The sequence below is a fragment of the Cricetulus griseus genome, chromosome 6 (assembly GCF_003668045.3).
Source record: "Cricetulus griseus strain 17A/GY chromosome 6, alternate assembly CriGri-PICRH-1.0, whole genome shotgun sequence".
Taxonomy (NCBI): Eukaryota; Metazoa; Chordata; class Mammalia; order Rodentia; family Cricetidae; genus Cricetulus; species Cricetulus griseus.
Genome location: NC_048599.1, coordinates 132723338 through 132743932, shown reverse-complemented (window position 1 = coordinate 132743932; position 20595 = coordinate 132723338). Strand labels below are relative to the sequence as shown.

The 20595-nt window shown below is 36.1% G+C and overlaps 1 protein-coding gene across 1 annotated transcript in view; it reads right to left on the bottom strand.

Moving 5' to 3' along the window:
• The window catches only part of LOC100773941 (low-density lipoprotein receptor-related protein 1B), a 1050824-nt gene that overhangs the window by 539661 nt on the left and 490568 nt on the right, over window positions 1–20595 (bottom strand). Inside the window, exons 31-33 of the mRNA XM_035447074.1 lie at window positions 16732–16872; window positions 12539–12664; window positions 11148–11279 (exon numbers count right to left, since the gene is read on the bottom strand). Of these exons, the coding sequence (XP_035302965.1) occupies window positions 11148–11279; window positions 12539–12664; window positions 16732–16872 (399 nt within the window). The remainder of the gene's footprint in view (window positions 1–11147; window positions 11280–12538; window positions 12665–16731; window positions 16873–20595) is intronic.

Here is a 20595-nt window from a genome sequence, read left to right as displayed (position 1 = left end):
TTTGACATTTTCCACAACTATTAATATTTTGGCACATTAATATTCTGCTGTTTTCAAATTACAAATTAATTTTTATTGACATCATTTTATCTTGTTTCTGTTAAATAGCATTCTAGCAAAACACTTTTCTGTGCTTTGATAAATCACCAATAGGTAGAATTTCTAATGTAAGGAAATTATTTATGAATAAATATATGCTGGGAAGTGGTGGTATACTCCTTAATCCCAGCACTTGGGAGGTAGAGGCAGGTTGATCTATGAGTTCAGGCCAGGCTGGTCTACAGAATGAGTTTCAGGACAGCCAGAGACATGCACAGACACCCTGCCTCAAAAAACATAGAGAAAGAGAGAGAAACAGGTATCATGGTGGAGGCCTGAAGTGTGTTGTATCCTCTAGAGGGAGCTGGAACCACCAGACTCTCAAGATTCCAAAACAGCACCACTTGGTGAGGGCCAAGTATTCAAACACAAACTTCTTGGGGGATGTTATAGATCCAACCCATGCAAACATCAATGATAATACAAAGCAGCCATCAGATTCATAGAAGTAACACAGATAAAACAAACTTGTCATAGTGTTATAGGTAGTCTTTAGTGCAGCCTCTGTGATCATCAGCAACTGAAATTCCATTTTTTAAGCCATTTCTTGTAGGGTGGTCTGAATATAATTACTAGATTCAAGTATAAAAATGTATGTTAAATGTGGGAAAGCACTTCTGAGATTGAACTGAACAAACTTGGCTTCATCTGGCATGCCTCTCCTTTCCTGTAGTCACTAGATGTCACAGTAATTAGTTTCATGTTATGACATGTCCACAGAGAGGTGTGGAACAGATATGGTAACTGTGTTGTTCTTTCCAATAGCTAGTAATGAACTCAATGCTGACACACGCTATTTAGGTGAGCCTGGAAGCAGATCTTCCCTAATTGACCTTTCCCTTGAGATAGCACAAATAACTTGGAGAACCTATGTCCCATATAATATATTGATAATAAATGTTACCTCTTTAAAGTTTGTGTGAAGTTTGTGTGAAGACTAATGCACATATAGTGGGGGCCATGAGGTATTACTTCTCTTTCTCCCCTGTAGTGATTATAATGATGCTCTCTCTAGGACACATGATATAGCTGTGTCATTTCCTTCTATCCCTGTTTCTGAAGGAACCCAAAACTTTACTGTCACCATTTCTCCAACATCTGAGCACTGCAGTTGCCTCCTCCTGTCCAAATTGGGTATGAGACACTAAGTATTGCATGCTGCATACTTATCTCATTCTTTACTTTTTTTTAACCTGTGTTTTTCTGTTTCAGAAACTGCACTTGGGTCCTTGAATATATTGAACAACATCCCCAACCTGCAATTTATGTTTTACATAGAACCTGGTAACAAAATGCCAATTATCAATTTTAATCTGGACCTCACAAAAAACACTCTCCCCAATCTCAATCTTCTTGCTATGCCAGTCTTAAAGTAAACGTATCGTCTTCCTTAAAACACTTATTTGACAATTTAAATGACACCAACATATTATGTGCCATGTAATGTAGTAATAATTGCTCATCATAACATTTAAGGATTTGGTGATTTTAATTCCTTCTTTTTTCAAAACTCTTTCTTCCTAATTTGTGTTGGGTACTCATGCCCATTCATAAGATATTCGTATTTCAGCTAAGACCTCATTCTAAACACACACACCCACACACATACACAAAATACAAAGAATTGGTTGGCTGCTTTCTGCACTTTTAACTCTCAAAAGGGTCCATTTATTTCTTATTGCCCTTTGAGAACAATAAGTCCAATGATAAAATTAAAGCTAGATCATAGCTTATGGCCAGTTGGAAAATCAATTAATAATTTCACCTTTTCTCCATTAACTAGTGCACTTTTTACTTGATTCAAAACTAATAGCTGAAAGTCTCAGAAGCCAAATCACAGCTTTTATTTTTTTCCTAAACAAAAAGATGTCAAAAAGACAAATGGACTAATAAGTCCTTTGTTTTCTCAAATTGGATGAAAGAAAAGATTGTCTAATATGTTCTTTGTTTTCTTAAATTGGGTGGAGGAAATTTTCTAAAGGTTGAAGTTACATGGACCAATACTTCAATTACCAGTGTCAGTCAAAAAGGATATTTCCAAGTACCACTTGATATGTTTGTGTAGTCAGGGAGGGGATACTGAGGAGACTCTGATGATGCCAGTGTATTGTGTACATGATGGTAATTTGGAAAACAAAATCAAGAGATGTAATGTTCTTTAAAAATGCATTCTTCACCTTTCTGTAGTTGTGCTCTAATTGGAAATGTGACAGCAATTAAGGATACAGTTACTCATCCAAATATGTCTTGGTTAGGGTTTCTATTACTGCAGGAAACACTATGACTAAAGAGCAAGTTGGGGAGGAATGGGTTTATTCAGGTTATATTTTCACATTGCTTCCATCAGGTTAGGAACTGATAGAAAGGAACTCAAACAGGACAGCAACCTGGAAGCAGGAGCTGATGCAGAGGCCATGGAGGCTTGATGCTTACTGGCTTGCTCCCCATGGCTTTCTCAGCCTGCTTTCTTATAGACCCCAAGACCACCAGCCCAGGAATGTCTCCATGTATCATGGTCTGAGTCCTTGCTCATGATCATTAACTGAGAAAATACTTTACAGCTGGATCTCATGAAGGCATTTCCTCTGCTGAGACTCTTTGCTCTGATGACTCTAGCTTGTATCAAGTTAACACACAAAATCAGCCAAGACATTCACTAAGAAAATACGTCAATCTCCTAATTCCTGTTAATAATTCACTGTGATTTAATATAACCAGGACTTTGATGAGAAGGTAAAGAAGCATCAGGGAACCAGATGTGAGTATGACATTGCTGATTACAGACTTCCACAGCTTACAGGAAGCACAACAGCACAGTGTAATCCAGGCAAGGAATAAAGACAGGATTGGAAGTCTGATCACATGGACTTCTTGTGAACCAGCCAAAGCTGTGTCATGAGAAGTCTGGAATTCCTAAGAGTGTTCATGTAATGTTCATCTCATTCAACCCATGCTAAAGAAGGCAATGGGGATCCCAATTAAGTCATCAAAAGCTTTTAGGAAGTCCCCATTCTGTGGTTCTGAGATTTACAGTTTATGTCACTAGTGAAAGAGCTTAGACACCTCATACATGCTGATTTGTTTTTCAAGTTTTGAGGTTTATAAATAATCAGAATAGCTGGGCGTTGGTGGTACACCCCTTTAATCCCAACACTAGGGAGGCAGAGGCAGGTGGATCTCTGTGAGTTCGAGGCCAGCCTGGTCTCCAGAGTGAGTGCTAGGATAGGCTCCAAAGCTACACAGAGAATCACTGTCTCAAAAAACCAAAATAAAAAAAGGAAAAGAAATAATCAGAATGAATATCCTAAGATATTTCTAATAACTTGTTTATCTTACAATGTCTGTATGATGTTCATGGCATATTCCTTTGGATAGAATTAATGAGATTTTCTTTTCTGATGATAGTATGCTGTACCTTGAAGGACATACAGCATTTTATTATCTGCTATCTGCTCACATGTCTTAACAATATATTCTTAAAGCAAGTTTGAAATGACAACTCAAATAGTTTTGCTTCACAGTCATAAGAACGCAAAGAAGTAGAATCTGCTCTAAAAATTTACTTCATAGGCAAGGAAATAGTTTCCTTAAAATTGAGAAAATGTCCCTAAGCAACAGTATTGTATTTATTAAGCTATTGCTGTTACTGACATGAGAAAAGTTCTTTCTGTAAATCTTCTGTGGCTTTGGTTGATGACAAAGTGTTTACTAGAAAAATATTTGTGAATAAATTCCTTTATACACATCATAGAAAACAATGACAGACAGACAGACAGACAGACAGACAGACAGACAGGGATTTTCTCTTGAAAGGCAGCTACATGTTCAGTTAATAAATGTGTTTACAAATCACATGACTCAGTACATAAACCTAATTGATACATAGTTTCCAGGCACAAATTTCCAAAAGTATGATGTAATACCATTAAATAATACTTGCAATAGTCTAAATAAGATTTTTCAACTGTTATAAATCTAAGATGACACAGGAAAACAGGAGTAAAATACTCTACACCTATGCAGGCCCTGACCTGTCACACTTCAGTTCCATTACCCGCAGTGCTAGAAAGCACTAAGAAGGTGATATCAAATACTTCTCTTTTTCTAGTAACAAAATGTTGTTGCATATATAAATGTGGGAAGATCAAGAAGGCAGTTTGCATATACATAGGAAACAATCACAGTGTACAGGCTGAGGTTATCTCTTTACATATTCTCCTTTATGTTTCTGTAAACAGACTTTCTAGGTGCTCAGAAAACTGATAAAAAATCAGAGAGTGTCCTATAAAGCATCCCCTCACTATAAGCATCTCTCACTAGACTGACACATTTGTCCATTTGATGAACTTGTCTTGACACATCCATAGTTATATTAGCATTTATCCCCATGTTAAACAGAGTATGGGTGGGACAAATGTATAGTAGGTCTCTCCTATCCACAGGATTTATGTATCATGCCTACCAGTGCCAGTATGAGATGCTTAGTTGTGCTACATCATATGTGAGAGCACTTCAAGACAGAGTGCAGAGCTCAAAATAGAGACAACTATGAAATGATTAATGGTTCAGTCCTCAATATCCTAGATGGATAAAAGTAGGACATGTGGGGAATTCGTCATGCTATTCTGCCACAATACAATGTAGACTTATGATTGTCATATCTGAAAATTTTTATCCCGTATTTTCTCACTAGGATTAACTGTGGATGACAACAAAGGGGGCAGCCATGGTAAGAAGGTACTCTTTCACACAAGCTCTCCCCTAGGCTGTTACTGTTTCAGCAGTCCAGCATGTGACTTAACACAAAGGCATTAAATTATTTCTCACAATGAGTGCCAGACAAGGACATCCAAACAATGCCTCTTATTCTTTGTTAATCATAAAGCAAGCTGTGAAGTTCTATATCTAGTAGATAGTAATCAATATTTGTTGATTTGAATAGGATGACAGAAATTTCAACAAAAGAGATAAAAAATTATAAAAAAAGAGTACAGACTTGGAAATTTTAAACAATTCATCATTCTCTGAATAGATGTAACTTGTTGATTATTATGAAAACCTTGTAAATACCCCTAAAGCTATGGAAGCTGAATAGATCATACTTTACTGAAGATTACAAAATGGGTGGGGGAAAGATTTTGTTTGAAGTCTTTTCTCCTTACTAAAATATATCTTTTAAAGCATCAAATGCCATGTTCATTCATCAGGAAGAACACCACCCAGCAGGCAAAGAATTTCTAAACTCATTTTTCTTTTCCCCATGTGGAATGGGACTTTTCCAGTGAAGAGATAAAAAACTGCTTTGAACATTTTAAATCTAGCCACAGGGTCTTCTTGCTTAACTGGCTAGTCTCCAAAAAAGCTTCATCTGTTGGGAAACAGTCCATTCATTGAAGAAAGCTTTCATTTTTCAGTACTAATGCCCACAAAAATCAGATCTGCTAACCTTTATGAAAAGTATGGGTTTTATCAATACATTCCTGTAAATTATGGTGATGTAAGAATGTCCACAAATTGCTCTAACTACTGAACAAACCTCTTCCCCTCTCCTTCTCTATAAGTGATGGGAGGTATCTGAGGAGAAAAAGTAGTAGCCATCACTTTCCTGTAGTGATTTGAAAATTTATAATACTTATCTGATTTTTTTCTTCATATCAGCTCTATCATGGCCAAAAATATTATGTATTTTACCTTAGAGAAAAAGAAAATCAGGACAGCATACATTGATTTGACTGGATTGTATCACAACTGATAGGCATTAGCAAAGGAAACTGAACTTAGAATGTCCTGACAGATACTACCATCTTCATTGTACATGGTTCCTAAAAGTTTTCACAATTCATCTACAACTTTCATTAACTTATTAACATGAAGAGATTTTGCCTAATGTCACTGTCCCAGGACTCCAATACAGAATATCTAAGACAGAAACATGCATGGCACTTAGAGTCTGAGCTCTATGTTTCTTGTAGCTATTCTCTTCAAAAATATCTCAGGGAATTTAGAGGAAATGGTCATTAAGTTCAGGAGATGAGTATCAATAAAAGATAAAGAGATAGACTAGCTGCAGGGAGAACACTGGAAAAACTTATAACTGGGTAACATATAAAGATTGCTGTGAGAATACGCAAATAGAGACTGACAAGACAAACATTATTTGTTTTCTCTTTCTATGTGGAATAATCCAATTATTTTTATTTCTTCCATCCTGAAGCAAATTCTCTCAACAACATAACAAGCATGCATATTGTCTTTAATGACATTATAAATCAAGCAGTGGGCCTAATTCTCATTATAATACATCTTCAAGAGGCAGCGAGGTGAAGGAGACCTCACAGCACATGGGAGCACAAAAGACATGTGAAATTGTTGGAGCCCATAGTGCTCTCAACCACACCATCAACTCATTAGTATGTCTTGTAGTTACTTTTCTAAGCACTGTATGCCAATGTCTGAGGTTGGAATTTCAGGGTTGTGTGCAAATGGTAATGTTCCTAATCTATAAGTATCTCCTTCACAGATTGATAATATGGGTGTAGTGTTTATCTTCACTGGAGAAATCATCCCTAGTCAATTTCTGTTGCCATAAGTAATAAAGAAATGCCTACCTACTGTTATACTCAAATAACAGTCTAAAAAAAAACATTATCAGGAAAGAAAAAAATATCATGCTATTCACTTGATATGCCATAACTTGTGTGTTCTTTATTTGATAAGATTACAAATTTTGAGTATCATGTGTATCAGATACTATGTCAACTGCTTTCATAAACTGTCTAGATGTTTCTTCATATTGCAGAAATAAGGCAACTGAGACTAAAATAAATAAATAGATACTTTGACTGAAGTGAAAGAGCTGGAAAATGATTTTATTGGGCACTGGAATCCAAGTTCTCCAGTGCTAGACTAGGGATTCTTTAGATACTAGGTTAATTGGTCTCTGAATTTTCCACCCTCTAGTTTTTGAAGCAGGTGTTTTCTTGGTGTCTTCTTCAGACAATGGAGAAAATAATTAATGCCTAGACACTGTACTTATATAATAACCTAAATATCTTCATATTTACAAAAAGTGGGTCTTCTAAAATATTTTTCCTGGAACTCTACATTAAACAATCAGCTTCTTCTTGAAGTGAGTAGAGGTTAATGCAGAAGCTCATTTTCTTAGTAAGGTTTTCTATTGCTGTGAATCGACACCATGGCCATCAAATGGTGTGGCTTACAGTTTCAGAGGTTCAGTCCATTATCATCATGGCAGGACATGACAGCACACAGGCATCATGGTGCTGGAGAAGAAACTGGGAGTTCTACATCTTGATCCTCAAGCAACAGAAGAAGTTGGTCCCACACCAATAATATTTTGAGCCTACATCCACAGTGTCACTCTTCCAGACCATACCCACTCCAACAACAGCACAACTCCTAATAGTGTCCCTCCCTTTGGGGGCCATTTTCTTTCAAACCACCACTTTCATAAATGGTCAAATTGTCAAGTATTTGTATCCATAAGTGTTCAACTGTGTATGGATATCTATACCCACTTCCCCCTGTGAGGTCTAGGACTTCGTGGGTGGAGAGAATGTAAAAAAATTCAGAGTTCTTCACATTGACATGGTTATTATTCATATAAACTCACAAAACCATCAGTTAACTACACAATATCAAACCAATCTAGATTCTAATACAAACTGAGGAGAGTCCCCCAAAACTATGTCTTTTGCAAAGAAAGCATTAGAATCTGATGTTTCCTGAGGAAGGGAGAATCTTTCTCCTTTGGGAACTTGGTAGCTGGTAGATACCTGTTTAACAATGTATGGGCAGCACGAATTAGACTTAAGGGGCTATTCATAACAGCAAAAATGGAGGATATGAAGTTGGGATGGTGTTGGGGTTAAGAGAATTAGAAAGAGTTAAAGTGAGATAATGATGGACATAATATTTCAAAATAATTGTGAAAATGTATGAAACTTTCAAAAAATAAATAAGCATTTTTAAATACAATAGTTGACATATAGAGAGAACACAAAATTCTATCTGAAACTAATCATTTCTGCTGACAAAAGATACTTCAATATGAATTAATGTTATATTAATAATTCTTGAATTATTGAAATAAGTTGGTGATTATTGTCTACAACAAAATTATACTGTTTTATAAAATGTAGTATTTTCTCAGGAATAAAACCTCAGAGAGCAAATTTAACTGCTACAAGTCATTAGTTTACTCTTAAATTTTTTGTTATTGACTGAATCAAAATATTAATATCTACTTACTTTTAATATTTCTGCTTCATGGAAATTAATCATATATTTTCAAAGATCATTAATGACTCTTTCAAACAATCAAATATAAAATATGAGCTAACATAGGAGACCTTGTTCTAAATTAAAATGCATATACATATATAAAAGTTTTAATAAGTTCAAATTTTCTTAGTTTTGCACTCATTGAATCATATAATAAAATTGTAAGGAAAACCCATACGTATAAAAATCAGGGTATATTATACAATGTAAGGTAATAAATCTTCCATAAATAATAAAGTGGTTTGATCAATGGTAGCTCAAATATTGTAATACGCTTTTGGCAAGATTACCATAATGCTTAAAATATTTCTTGCTAGAATTTCTCTTTTGCAGAAAACAATTCTGAAACTACCAGAATTGTAAAAGTAGCACAGTAATTAATATTTCTTGCTGTTGTTGTGGGGCACCTGGCTTCAATTTTCAGCAGCAGTATGTACACAGAAGTCCTGTATCTCTGGATATTTCACACATGCATATACACACATACATTCAGGCTTACACACATAGGCCTAAAATAAATAAATAAATAAATAAATAGTTAAAACAATCATAGGACACTTGTGTCTATTTGATGTCAAGGATTTGGCCCAAGATAACATACTTAAGACAAGTAGTCTTGTACTGGGTGTAGTTGAAAACGCCTTTAATTTCAGCACTTGTGGCATAGATACAGGCAAATTTCCATGAGTGTGAAGGCTGACCTACATAGTGAGTTTCAGGCCAGCAAAAACATAACAATATATGAAGAAAGAAAACAGAAAATTCTTCTTTGAACCATTTGTGAAGATACTCCAAATTTTCAAAAACCAAAATTGCTACAGCAAAGGAGAAACACTATTTTTCCCACTAGAAGTCCATGTTTTGATCAAGATAAAAACCGTAAAGATTTGTCATCTTTATTTCATGTGTATTTGTATTTTGTCTACATGTATGTACAGTACAGGAGTGACTGGTGAACTTCAGAGAGGATGCTAGATCACATGGAACTAGAGTTAGGAAGAGTAGTCAGGCACCAGCTGGAACTGACCTGGGTCCTCTGCAGAAGATACAGTCTTTCTTAACCACCAAGCCATCCCGCCAGCTCAAATAATATTTCTAATACTTTAAGAATTCCTCTTTTTAATATTATAATTCAGAGAGGTATGATGTTTTTCATATTAGAAACGTTTTACATTATGGGAACATTTAGAAATCTTTATGAGTATTTTAACACTAAAAACATGAATTCAGGAAACAGAACTTAGTTAAGATTGGATACCTACAAATTTTTTAGAACTTTAAAATCTTAAGTGTTGAATAAGAGATATAAATTACAAATGAGATGAGAGAGCCACTGTTATCATTACTGCTGTGTCTGACTTTTGGAGTTACCTGCTCCCAACTTGTTAGCTTCTACACATTGAGCAATATTTACTATGAATTTCCTGTGGTTAATTTATACCACCCACTATATACCCAAAGGATGCCCATTCATACAACAAGGACATATGTTCAACTATGTTCGTAGCAGTGTTGTTTGTAATAGCCAGAACCTGGAAGCAACTTAGATGACACTTAGAAGAATGGATGGAGAAAATGTGGCTCATTTACACAATGTAGTATTACCCAGTAAGAAAAAAAAAATCTTGAAATACACAGGCAAGTGGATGGAACTGGAAGCAATCATCCTGAGTAAGATAACCCAGTCACAGAAAGATAAGCATGAGCCTTCATCCAGTAGCTGATGGAAACAGAGCAGGCACCCACAGCTAAACATTGAACCACACCCCTGGAATCCAGTTGTAGAGAGGGAGAAGGGAATAAGCAAAGGAGTCAAGACTTTGCTGGAGAAACCGACAGAACCAGCTGACCTGACCTAACCTAGTGAGAGCACATGGATCAGACCCCAATCCTAAAGCTGGGAAACTAGCATTGGACCAAACCAAACCCTCTGAATGTGGGTGCCAGTTAGGTGGCTATGGGAACTCTAACTGTGAAACCAGTATTTATCCCTAGTGCACAAATGGACTTTGGGAGCCCATTCCCTATGGAGGGATACTATTTCAGCCCAGATACAAGGAGGAGGGCCTAGGCCCTCCCCCAAATGATGTGACTGACGTTGATGATTCCCCATGGAAATTTCATCCTCCTTGGGGAACGGGTGGGGGTGTTGGTAGGGGGCATGTGAGGATGGGAGGGAGAAGGAACTGGAGGATTGAAGTGTAAAATGATTGTTTCTAAAAAAAGAAAAAATATATGTCACCCACAGCAATCTTGTGATCTTTGGACACTTTCTTTCATTATTTGTAAAAAAACAAGGAATTAAAGCAAATTTGTCTCCCCACACATACTACATTAAAAGTTATACAAATTATCTTACCATTGATTATATATTAAGAAAATATTTTTAATAAGGGTATACCTTAAGAATTCAATAGATCAGAATTTTTTATCTGGGGTATTTTTATATTTATAGCTATATGAAAGTAAAATACCATTTGAAAAAGAAAACAACCAATTGTCAAAAAATGGCATATAAATGTACTTGTCATTCAAATGTTCTTGTCATTGTTTAGAAAGAAAAACAAAACATTTACTTGATATTTTCAGCCAAAATATAAGTAGAACAATTTTAGGTGCCTGAAAAATTTATTCCTAATTCATTTTCAACTTGATTATTCAAGTACAGATTGAAAGTCATATTGCCATTGTGATTTCTGAATCAAGAGAGCATTATACACTAATTATTAATGAAATCCACATACCTGCATGGAAGTCTATCCCCACAGCAAATGCAGTTCCTGATATAGGCATCAGAGCATCCATTTTGTCACTTGGTTCAAGAGGTATCCCCCGGATTCCTTCATGAACAGAGTACATCAGAAAAGTTTCTATGCCTAAATAGAGGAAAGAAATTTCAAAATGAGTCTCTCATATAACAATCCATTAATATCATTTCCAGAATATTAATTTATAGTAGTGAATGTATTTCTTAGCTTCATGAAACTTCTGTAATTGTGTAGTTCCCATGACTGAAATATATATAAGCTGAGGCCCTAAAATTCTGGTGGGCACTGAAATCTCCCAGAGGGTTTCATAAATCACAAGTCACATCCCAGGAGCTGTGTGGGTGAAGCTGAAAGCTTCTCTGTCAGTAATACCCTTGGTATGAGAAGATCATAGGCAGAAGCTCTAAAGAGGATCATGTACAGAATGCTTGGCCTTACAAACACAGTTCACTGTCTTCTGAAAATACAAGTATGCACTTGTTCCTGTAAAATAAGGGCTTTTGATTTACACAACTACTTCATTGTCATTGTTGCAATAGACATTTAGAAGTTTTTAGGAACATAGTCCCTTTCTTAAGTCCTTTAGATTCAAATAGGCCAAGGAATAAGGTATTAAGTTTTGCCTGGAATACATTCTTGAATTTCATAATATTGTACTCCTAAAATAAGCACATAGTTATAAGCTTACTACCCAAGGTCCACATGTTAATGCTTGTAAATTTTCTAATATATTGGAAAATATATATATTTGATATATATATATATATATATATATATATATATATATATATAATTAAAATAAAAGTACATGTCTTTAAACACATCTAACACCACCTAATCACAAAACTTGGTCATTAGTGTCCTCATGCCTCAGTTTTATGATATATCAAATTGGGTGATAGGGATCCACCTCCTTAATTTACAAGGAGACAAGTAAGTCTGAATGTTTCAAGAACCATTCAACAGAGTCTGGCATGAAATAACTGTCATTCACATATTTTATTTCAAATGAGATAAGTCATAACAGACAGACAGACAGACAGACAGACAGACAGACACACACACACACACACACACACACACACACACACACACACACACCAGGCAGACAGAGACTACAAACAGATGGAATACAGGTGGAGAAACATGGCTGGCAAACTCAAATTTTGTCTTGCTCTTGGTATAAACTACTCTAAAAAGAAGACTCTGCTGAGTGTTTGAGGAGGTACCAATGCAACCATTGCCCTAATTACAAGATTATGTTGTGCTTTTCTAATTGTTAACTAGCAGTGACTGCCTGAAATCTGTGTGGCATGCATTGCTGGATACAGTAAGCACAGCATAGTCAATTTCTTGTGAATATGTACCTTGGCATGACATGCGGTTCTTCCGGAGATAATATCCCACTGTACACATGCAAGTCCTGGTAGTTTCAGATGTTGGAAGACAAAGCTGAGAACAACCACCATTATTTAGGTGGCAAGAATTGCTGCCTGTAGAGAAGGAAAACAAAACAATGTCAAAAAGAAAATAATGAAGAACATAGAAGAATTCAATGTGAACAAATATTTATTTATTTCTAGATATATCTGGTTTATATAGGATATGACATCTATCTTTCAAATAACTTAAAGTGGCAGCTTATGATTGAATCCTGCCCTTCAAAACAATTAAACAGTATCATAAGTTCATATAGAAAAACAGAGGAAATTGGAATTTTCATGAATACTGTCATTAACTCTTTAATTTCTGCCTTTTGTGTGTTTAAACAGATCTCACTAGATAATGTTCATCTGGTCTAGAATACATGACCCTATTATCTCAGCTTATCAAATTATGGCTTTCCCAGAATCTGCCATAATTCGCTGTTGTCAGAGACCTTGAAAATGTTGAAAGATCACACAAAAACAGCAATGTTTACTTTCTGACAAGTTTCGCTTCACCTCTAAAAGAACAGGATCTTTACGTGCATGTGTTTCATATTTATTTTTTAAAGCAAAGACATTATTTTATGCATCCCAAAGAACATAATTCTTCTAAAATATATTTAAAACACACCCCCAAAAATCATGTAACTGATTAACATGTTACTTCTGCTCATTTCTGTATGGCAACAACCACAAATATTTGGCAGATAATTCCAGATTGACATTCTATTTACTTCCATTGACTTTACTAGGCCCAATTTGCTAGTTAAATCTGTAGCATAAAGTTAGGTAATTTACAGTCCTCCCTGTAAATTCCTTAAAATATCCTATTTTCACAACAATTTTATTGTTGTAGGTCAATGTGCAATGTCATTTAATGTGTTCAATCTCTGCTACAAAGTTCAAAAAATCCAGTGACCATCACAAAGCCTGCTGTGAGCTGTGTATCACTAGCACTCTATGGTAGATTCCAAATGCCAGCCCATTTCATTATTTCTTGCTTTCTTAATTTGGGGATTTAATTCCTCACTAGAATCTGTCACTATCTCTGTCATTTATGAAGTTTAAAATATTCTTTATCTGGATATGGATTATCAGGAGATGGATCACACTCTCAGCTCATTTCTTTATCTATAGCTAAGCAATATTGAACCCCTTAGAAGTAACTTGACATTTTAAAGCAATTGCATATATCTCTTATATGAGCTAGTGAGGTAGCTGGCTCAGCCCTTTTCTCAGGTTAACTTGAAGTGACAGACAGTTCAGATCTCTGATATTTTCAACAAAAAGACAACTAAATTAACAACTGTGTAGACATTATAAACTGATCATGAAAGTTCTTAATTTTATGGAAAGCATGTGGACACATTTTAACTTAATGCTACTCCATAGACATGTGCTTATATGATGCTTGCTTCACCTACACCAAGACTGCAGCCTGGGAAGAAATGGGCAAATGCCATTTCAATATAGCATTTAAGGGAACACCACATGGAGAGGAGAGCTGAGCAAGATGAAAAAGTTAAGAAAAATAAGTCAAGTAATAGAATGAACACATGTAAGTAAGAGAATGTGAGAAATTATATTAATATTGGCAGAAAATAGCAAACAAAATGGCAGCTACTAGTAAGTAGTGCAACTACAATGCTGTTGATATATTTTATACTTATTTGTTGATAAATAAAAGTCCTATATTTTAACATACTTGTAGAATAACAACATGTATTTTACAGAACTTCTGTGTAGAGAAAATAGTAATGAAATTAGTCTTACTTTAAGTCAACATTTTCATCGATTTTATGAAGATGCAAATAGGGGGCAATTTCAGTCATTATCAAGTTATAAGTAGTAGTTTGGATTAGGATTTGTAGTGAAATTGATGTTCACAACTCACACCCCAAATGACAAGTAGAGTTGGAAAGTCCACTTGACTAAAAGAACCTTAATTCTGTAGTGATCTGTGTCAAAAATGATAAACGGGGCAGTTAATTGTACTTTGAAATCCAAGGAGGTAATAATGTTAACACCTTAAAGAGCCTTAAATTGCTCATATTTCATTCTAATGAAGCTTTCAAGCTACCGACAGTGATTCTGTTAATAGCATTGTCTTTCAAACAGATGCTGCCATCAGCATTTTCCAGTGAGAACAATGCAGTTGTATGTTACCACTGGTCAGTCACTTCTGGAATGCATGTGTCACCAAGTGGCACCTATAGAGTCAAATCTCCCAGGTAAGGGGTGTGAAACTAAGAAGAGCTTAGTCAAGAGTCATATAGAAGTACAGCCTCCTGAAAATTGTATCAGACCCATTATCTACAAAATTAATATGCTGTTTCACAGGAAGTATGTGTTGTTCATGTCTTGAAAGCTCAATGACTTCATGTCTCTAGGCACCTTGGTTGGAACCACTTCTTGTACTCCCTCTGTTTCTGTGCATGTTGTATTTTCTAAGGCTGTGTTTAAACACATCTCAGAAATATGTTTATTGCACACTATGCAATGAAATTGATAGTGGTATTGTAAATTATACACTTTTGTACTGAATAAATATGTTTCAATTGAATAGACATAAAATATCTTATTATATTTTATTTACTATCAATTACATAGCATTATCTACATGTTAATTGCAGCAATATTATAACTACCTTACAAAAACATCCTATGTGTCTATTAACAGGTGAGAGAACAAAGCACACACACAAACACATTGGAAGTTTATTCAGACATAATGAATAGTGAAATATTTTTCTTCTTGTTTAGCTTTTGCAAAAAATGATACACCTAGAGATGAGGATAGCAGGGAAAGTCATCCAAAATCAGAAAGACAAGTAACACAGATGTTGTTCTTTACACTTTCATACAAAATAACAACAGAAATGAAATTAGGAGAAGGAAAGGGACTACTGGGATGGGGAGAAGGAAAAAAAAGATGATAGAGTATGGGGGTGAGTGTGTTCAAAACACATGATATACCTGAATAAAAATATTCAAAAATAACTAAATATTCTTGAAGAAATACAGATTTGTGCAGGGAGTCATCTGTGAATTGATATGTAGGCAACAATAAAAGTACCTCTATCATATCACACTGAATTTTAAAATAATCCTTTTTTTATTGGAAACAAAGACATATTTTCCATAGGTTCCCTAGCAAGGAACCTAGATCAAAATTTCAGTCTTTGAAAGGGATGGCAGTCACAACTCTAGTTTTTATTGTGTCTACTTGGGAAGGGTATGACCAGCAAACCTTGCCTTCTAGAATACTATACACTACTTCTGAAACAGTTGGCACCTTGGTTCTCTCTCTTCCCCTTACTTGTCTCTGATTTGGTATACATATTCCAAATTATTTGGATTAAATCCTCCTTTTAAATGTCCAAATACAGTTTTGAAATTTACAGTGAGAAGACATGTATGTGAAAGTAAGGATTTTCAAGGCAGAAGCCAAAATAAGGGAAGAAGCTACGGAGAACAATTTAAGGAAGCAGAATGTGTCTGTGGAGAATGTTTTGAGGAAGAGGAGGAGGAGAAGGATTTTGGAAGTATTATGTGGAGAATGATTTTCATTTCAAAGAGGATTATGCTAATTTCATGCATGCTGTAGCAAAGACCAAGAAAGCACTGTACGCAATGGCTGGATCTCTAATCCAATTGCCATCTGGGCACTGGGACAAGTCCCCCTATGTAAACCATCTGCTTAGTTTTCATCCCATTTTACTGCCCACTATGTGGGCAAGTGAAACAGAAATGCATATGTGCAGGGCCAAACAGTGCTGTGCTTTAAGATATGGTGTTCTTATGTCAATGTGGTACATTTAAAGGTCTCTGGACTAGTTACATATTATATAAATTTTCATTCAATTGTTTTTAAATCTGCAGTGTTTAGTCAAGTACTAGATAAAAATGTCAATTAAGTGAAAACTTAAAAATCTTACAGAAGCCTTTCCAATAAGTCAATATGCCTCTTATGTGAAGACAGTTTTCTTTAGTATTAGGCATGGGTTCCTCCCCCAAACATAACTAAAGGCTAGAATAGGAGCCTATCAGCCAACAGACTGTTTACTTGGGAAAGCTGTGTGAAAACAAGAGCACCTTATGCAGTGTCATGAATTCACCACACAGGGACATACCTTGTTGTGCTTCTTTGTCATATACTTTCATGTGAACAACCCCAGAAGTCTTGTTTCGCAGGATGGTGGGATTTCTTCCATCTCTCTTGTTACAAGTTCCGAGTTGAGCTAAGTTTTGGTCTGCCCACCAGAGTTTCTTGTCTATGTGGAAGAAAGATTTTCTTTGAGAGGAGAATATAATCAATTTAATAATATAAAGGTTAATGAAATATAATACTTTCTGATTTATTTGTTATATCTCAGATCATTTCTAATCTAATCCTGAAATCACTTCTACTACTAAAAAATGCAAAACACAGTGAAGGTATGTTGCTCAAGTTTTCTTTCTCCTTCCCAATGTAGCATAGCTATTTTTTAACTTTTCTTCCTTCCTTCCTTCTTTCTTTCTCTTGTGATTCACTCCTTACTTTTTCTTTAATTGAAAATAGATTTTAAATCATTTTTTAGAGAAGAATATATCCTGATTACATTATGGTTTACCACCCTTTATTCCCCCTCAGTTCCTGTCTACCTCTCCTTCTATCTACAACCACTCTCTTTCTGTCTCTCATTATAAACAGGCTTCTAAGGAATAATAATAAAATATAATATAATAAGATAAAACAAAAACTAGCATATCAAAACTGGACAAAACAATTAGAAAGAGCACAAGAGAAGCCGTAAGACACAGAGACCCATTCAGGTGCAAACTCAGGACATAAGAACACTAAACTAGAAGCCAAATAAATATGCAAAGCACTTGTAAGGTAAAATAAAAAGAATATATATATATATATATATATTATATATATATGTACATATACATATATATATGTGTGTGTGTGTGTGTATGTGTGTGTGTGTGTGTGTGTGTGTGTTATACATAAAATAAAACCTAATCATAAAATATTAAAAAGGAAAAGGTAAAGCCCTTACAGGACATTGTGTGAGACAAGGAACCTCCAAAGATGCTGCTGACATCTTGGACATCTACTGCTGGCCATGGGGCCTGCCCTTGATAGTAGTTTGTTTCCCCAGTAAGATTCCATTGGTGAAAACTAACATTTTTTTGCAAGTGAGCAAGTGTTTATCAGTTGGCTTTTATGTTTTCTTAAAGAAATATCTGGAGATCTACAAAGATGACACCAGGTAACAATCTAAGCAACAGAGGAGAGGCTTTCTTAAATGCACCCCCCACAATGAGATTGATGACTGATTTATATGCCACCCTATAGCCCTCATCCAGCAGCTGGTGGAAGTAGAAGCCGACACCCACAATTATCACTGAACTGAACTGGAATCCAGATGCAGAGAAGCACGATTGAAGAGCAAAGGGGTCCAGACCAGGCTGGTGAAACCCACAGAAACAACTGACCTGAACATCGGCGAAGTCTTGCTCCCCAGACTGATAGCTGGGATACCAGCATGGGACTGATCCAGACCCCAGGAACATGGGTTTCATTGAGGAAACCTCTGGAATCAACGGGACATCCTATAGTAGTTCCGTCCTTATCCCTAGCATAGGTGTGGACTTTGGGTGCCCATTCCACATAGATGAATACTCCCTGAGCCAAGACACACGGGGGGTGGGCCTAAGCCCTATCCCAAAGGATATGATAGACTCTGGTGTCCCCTATTGAAGGCCTCACCATCCAGGGCTAGCAGAAATGATATGTGATAGGTAGGGTTTTAGTTGGAGGGGCTGTAGGGGAGGACGGGAGGGAGAAGGGAACTGGGATTGTCATGAAAAACAATACTGTTTCTAATTAAAATTTAAAAATCTGCAAAAAAATGAATATCCAGGCTATTGACTTATCTCACTTGTTAGAAAGGTTGTTTATCATGATCACAGAATTGAGACAGTGGGAAAATGGAATTCTCAGTTACAAAGACAGCTTGGGATATATGATATCCTGCCTCAAAAGGAAAACTAAATGAATGTTCTTACAAGCTACATAATATGTGTGTATATATATATATATATATATATATATATATATATATATATATGTAAAAATAGAAGAATGATTCTAATTAATATGTTGTCATGCTTAGAATAAGAATGGCTCCGATAGGCTCATAGATTTGAACTTTGGTCATCAGGAAATGGCATTATTATGAGGTGTGACCTTGGTGGAATATATGTGGACTTGTGTGTCACTAGGGATGGGCTTTAGGGGTCTCAAACGCTCAAGTCAGGTCCCATGCTCTGTCTTCCTGTCGCTGGCTGATCCAGATGTAGAACTCTCAGCTACCTCTGTAGCACCATGTCTGCATGTTGTGCTTCCATGCCTCCCACAATGATGATAATGGATTAAACTTCTGAACCTATAAACCCAATCCAACTAAACGTTTTCCTTAATAAGAATTGCCATGGTCATGGTATCTCTTCACAGTAATAAAACATTAAGACAGAGTTAGTACCATAGCCTGGAGTATTGTGACATGCATGACATGCTTCTTATAGGCTGGGTGTGGATTTTGGATTAAGAAGGCAGCTGTACACTTTAAGTGGGGCTTTATGGGCAATTAGTAGAAGCAGGGAATACAGTGGTGCTGAGAGTAATATAGATCAAGGTGGCCTGACTCAAAAGGTTTCATAGGAGAATATTTGTAAGTAGCCTAAGGATTGTTTTTGTGATGGGTGGTAGTAGCACACAACTTTAATCCCAGCACTTGGGAGGCAGAGGCAGGCAGATCTCTGTTAGTTTGAGACCAGCCTGGTCTACAAGATTGAAAATGTGACTGCTTTTTGTCCTCATCCAAATAGTCTGCCTGAGTCTAAATTGAAAAGTTTTGGATTACTCTTACTGGCAGTGGAGATTTAAAAACAGCCCAGTATTGAGCATGTCTTATTGTTATTTTATTGAAATAAAAAAATGTACAGTTTGAGGGGGAAAGGAGCACAAGGACATATAGTGTTGCTAAAGCCAGTACTCAGGGAGATTACAAAGTTTAAAGGAAAGCATGATCCCAATTCGAGTAAAGGGAGAGGTAACTTCAAGGCAAGACCCCACCCACCTAAACTTCCAATTGTGAAAATAGATTAAAGAAAATCTTAGGGCCAGGTGTGGTGTGACACACCTATAATCCCCACACTGGTGAGGCAGAGGCAAAATCTCTGAGTTTCAGGCAATCCTGATCTAAAGAGAAAGCCCCAAGTTAGCCAAGCTTAGTGAGTAAAGGAAACCATGAACAGCAGAAAGCTGGTAAAAATGTATTCTAAGGAGGGGGTCATGTTCCAGCCCTAGAAAGAACTTGACAACTTTAGCCACTTGGTTCTGGCTATAGAGTAAAGGATTTAAGAAAGGGAATGTGGAATCTGCCTCCATGGCTAAGGAAAGTTGCTGAGGCCAGGAATGTTTCAGGGATGGCCTTGTGTGGAGACACAAAGAGGATATTATGTGAAGTTATGAAAGTGAAGTTTGAATTTTGTTGAAGACCCCAAAATTTTAAAGATTCCAGAGCTGTGGGAAACCTGCTGAGGAGAGCTGCTAACAGGGTTTAGAACCAGACAGACCAAGTGAAAGAAGTACATAGCAGTCAACAAAGCTTAGAAGAATTAGAGAGCTGAAGAGCGATTTGACATCAGACAAGGAGATGAAAGGTTTGGAGTTTGCCTAGCTGGTTTTTGGTCTTGCTTTTGTCCAGTGTTTCTTCACTATGTTCTCTTTCTTCCCTTCTGAAATATTACTGCCTACCCTGTGCCTATGTATGTTGAAAATATGTAATAATGGTTTTGTTTTAATTTATAGAGGAATAGGTTTAAGAAATTGCTATGAGTCTCCAAAGAGACTTTGAACTTTAGACTTTTAAACAGTGTGGAGACTGTTATAGACTGCATGAGGTCTTTTCAAGTTGGACTGAATGCATTTTTCTTTATGA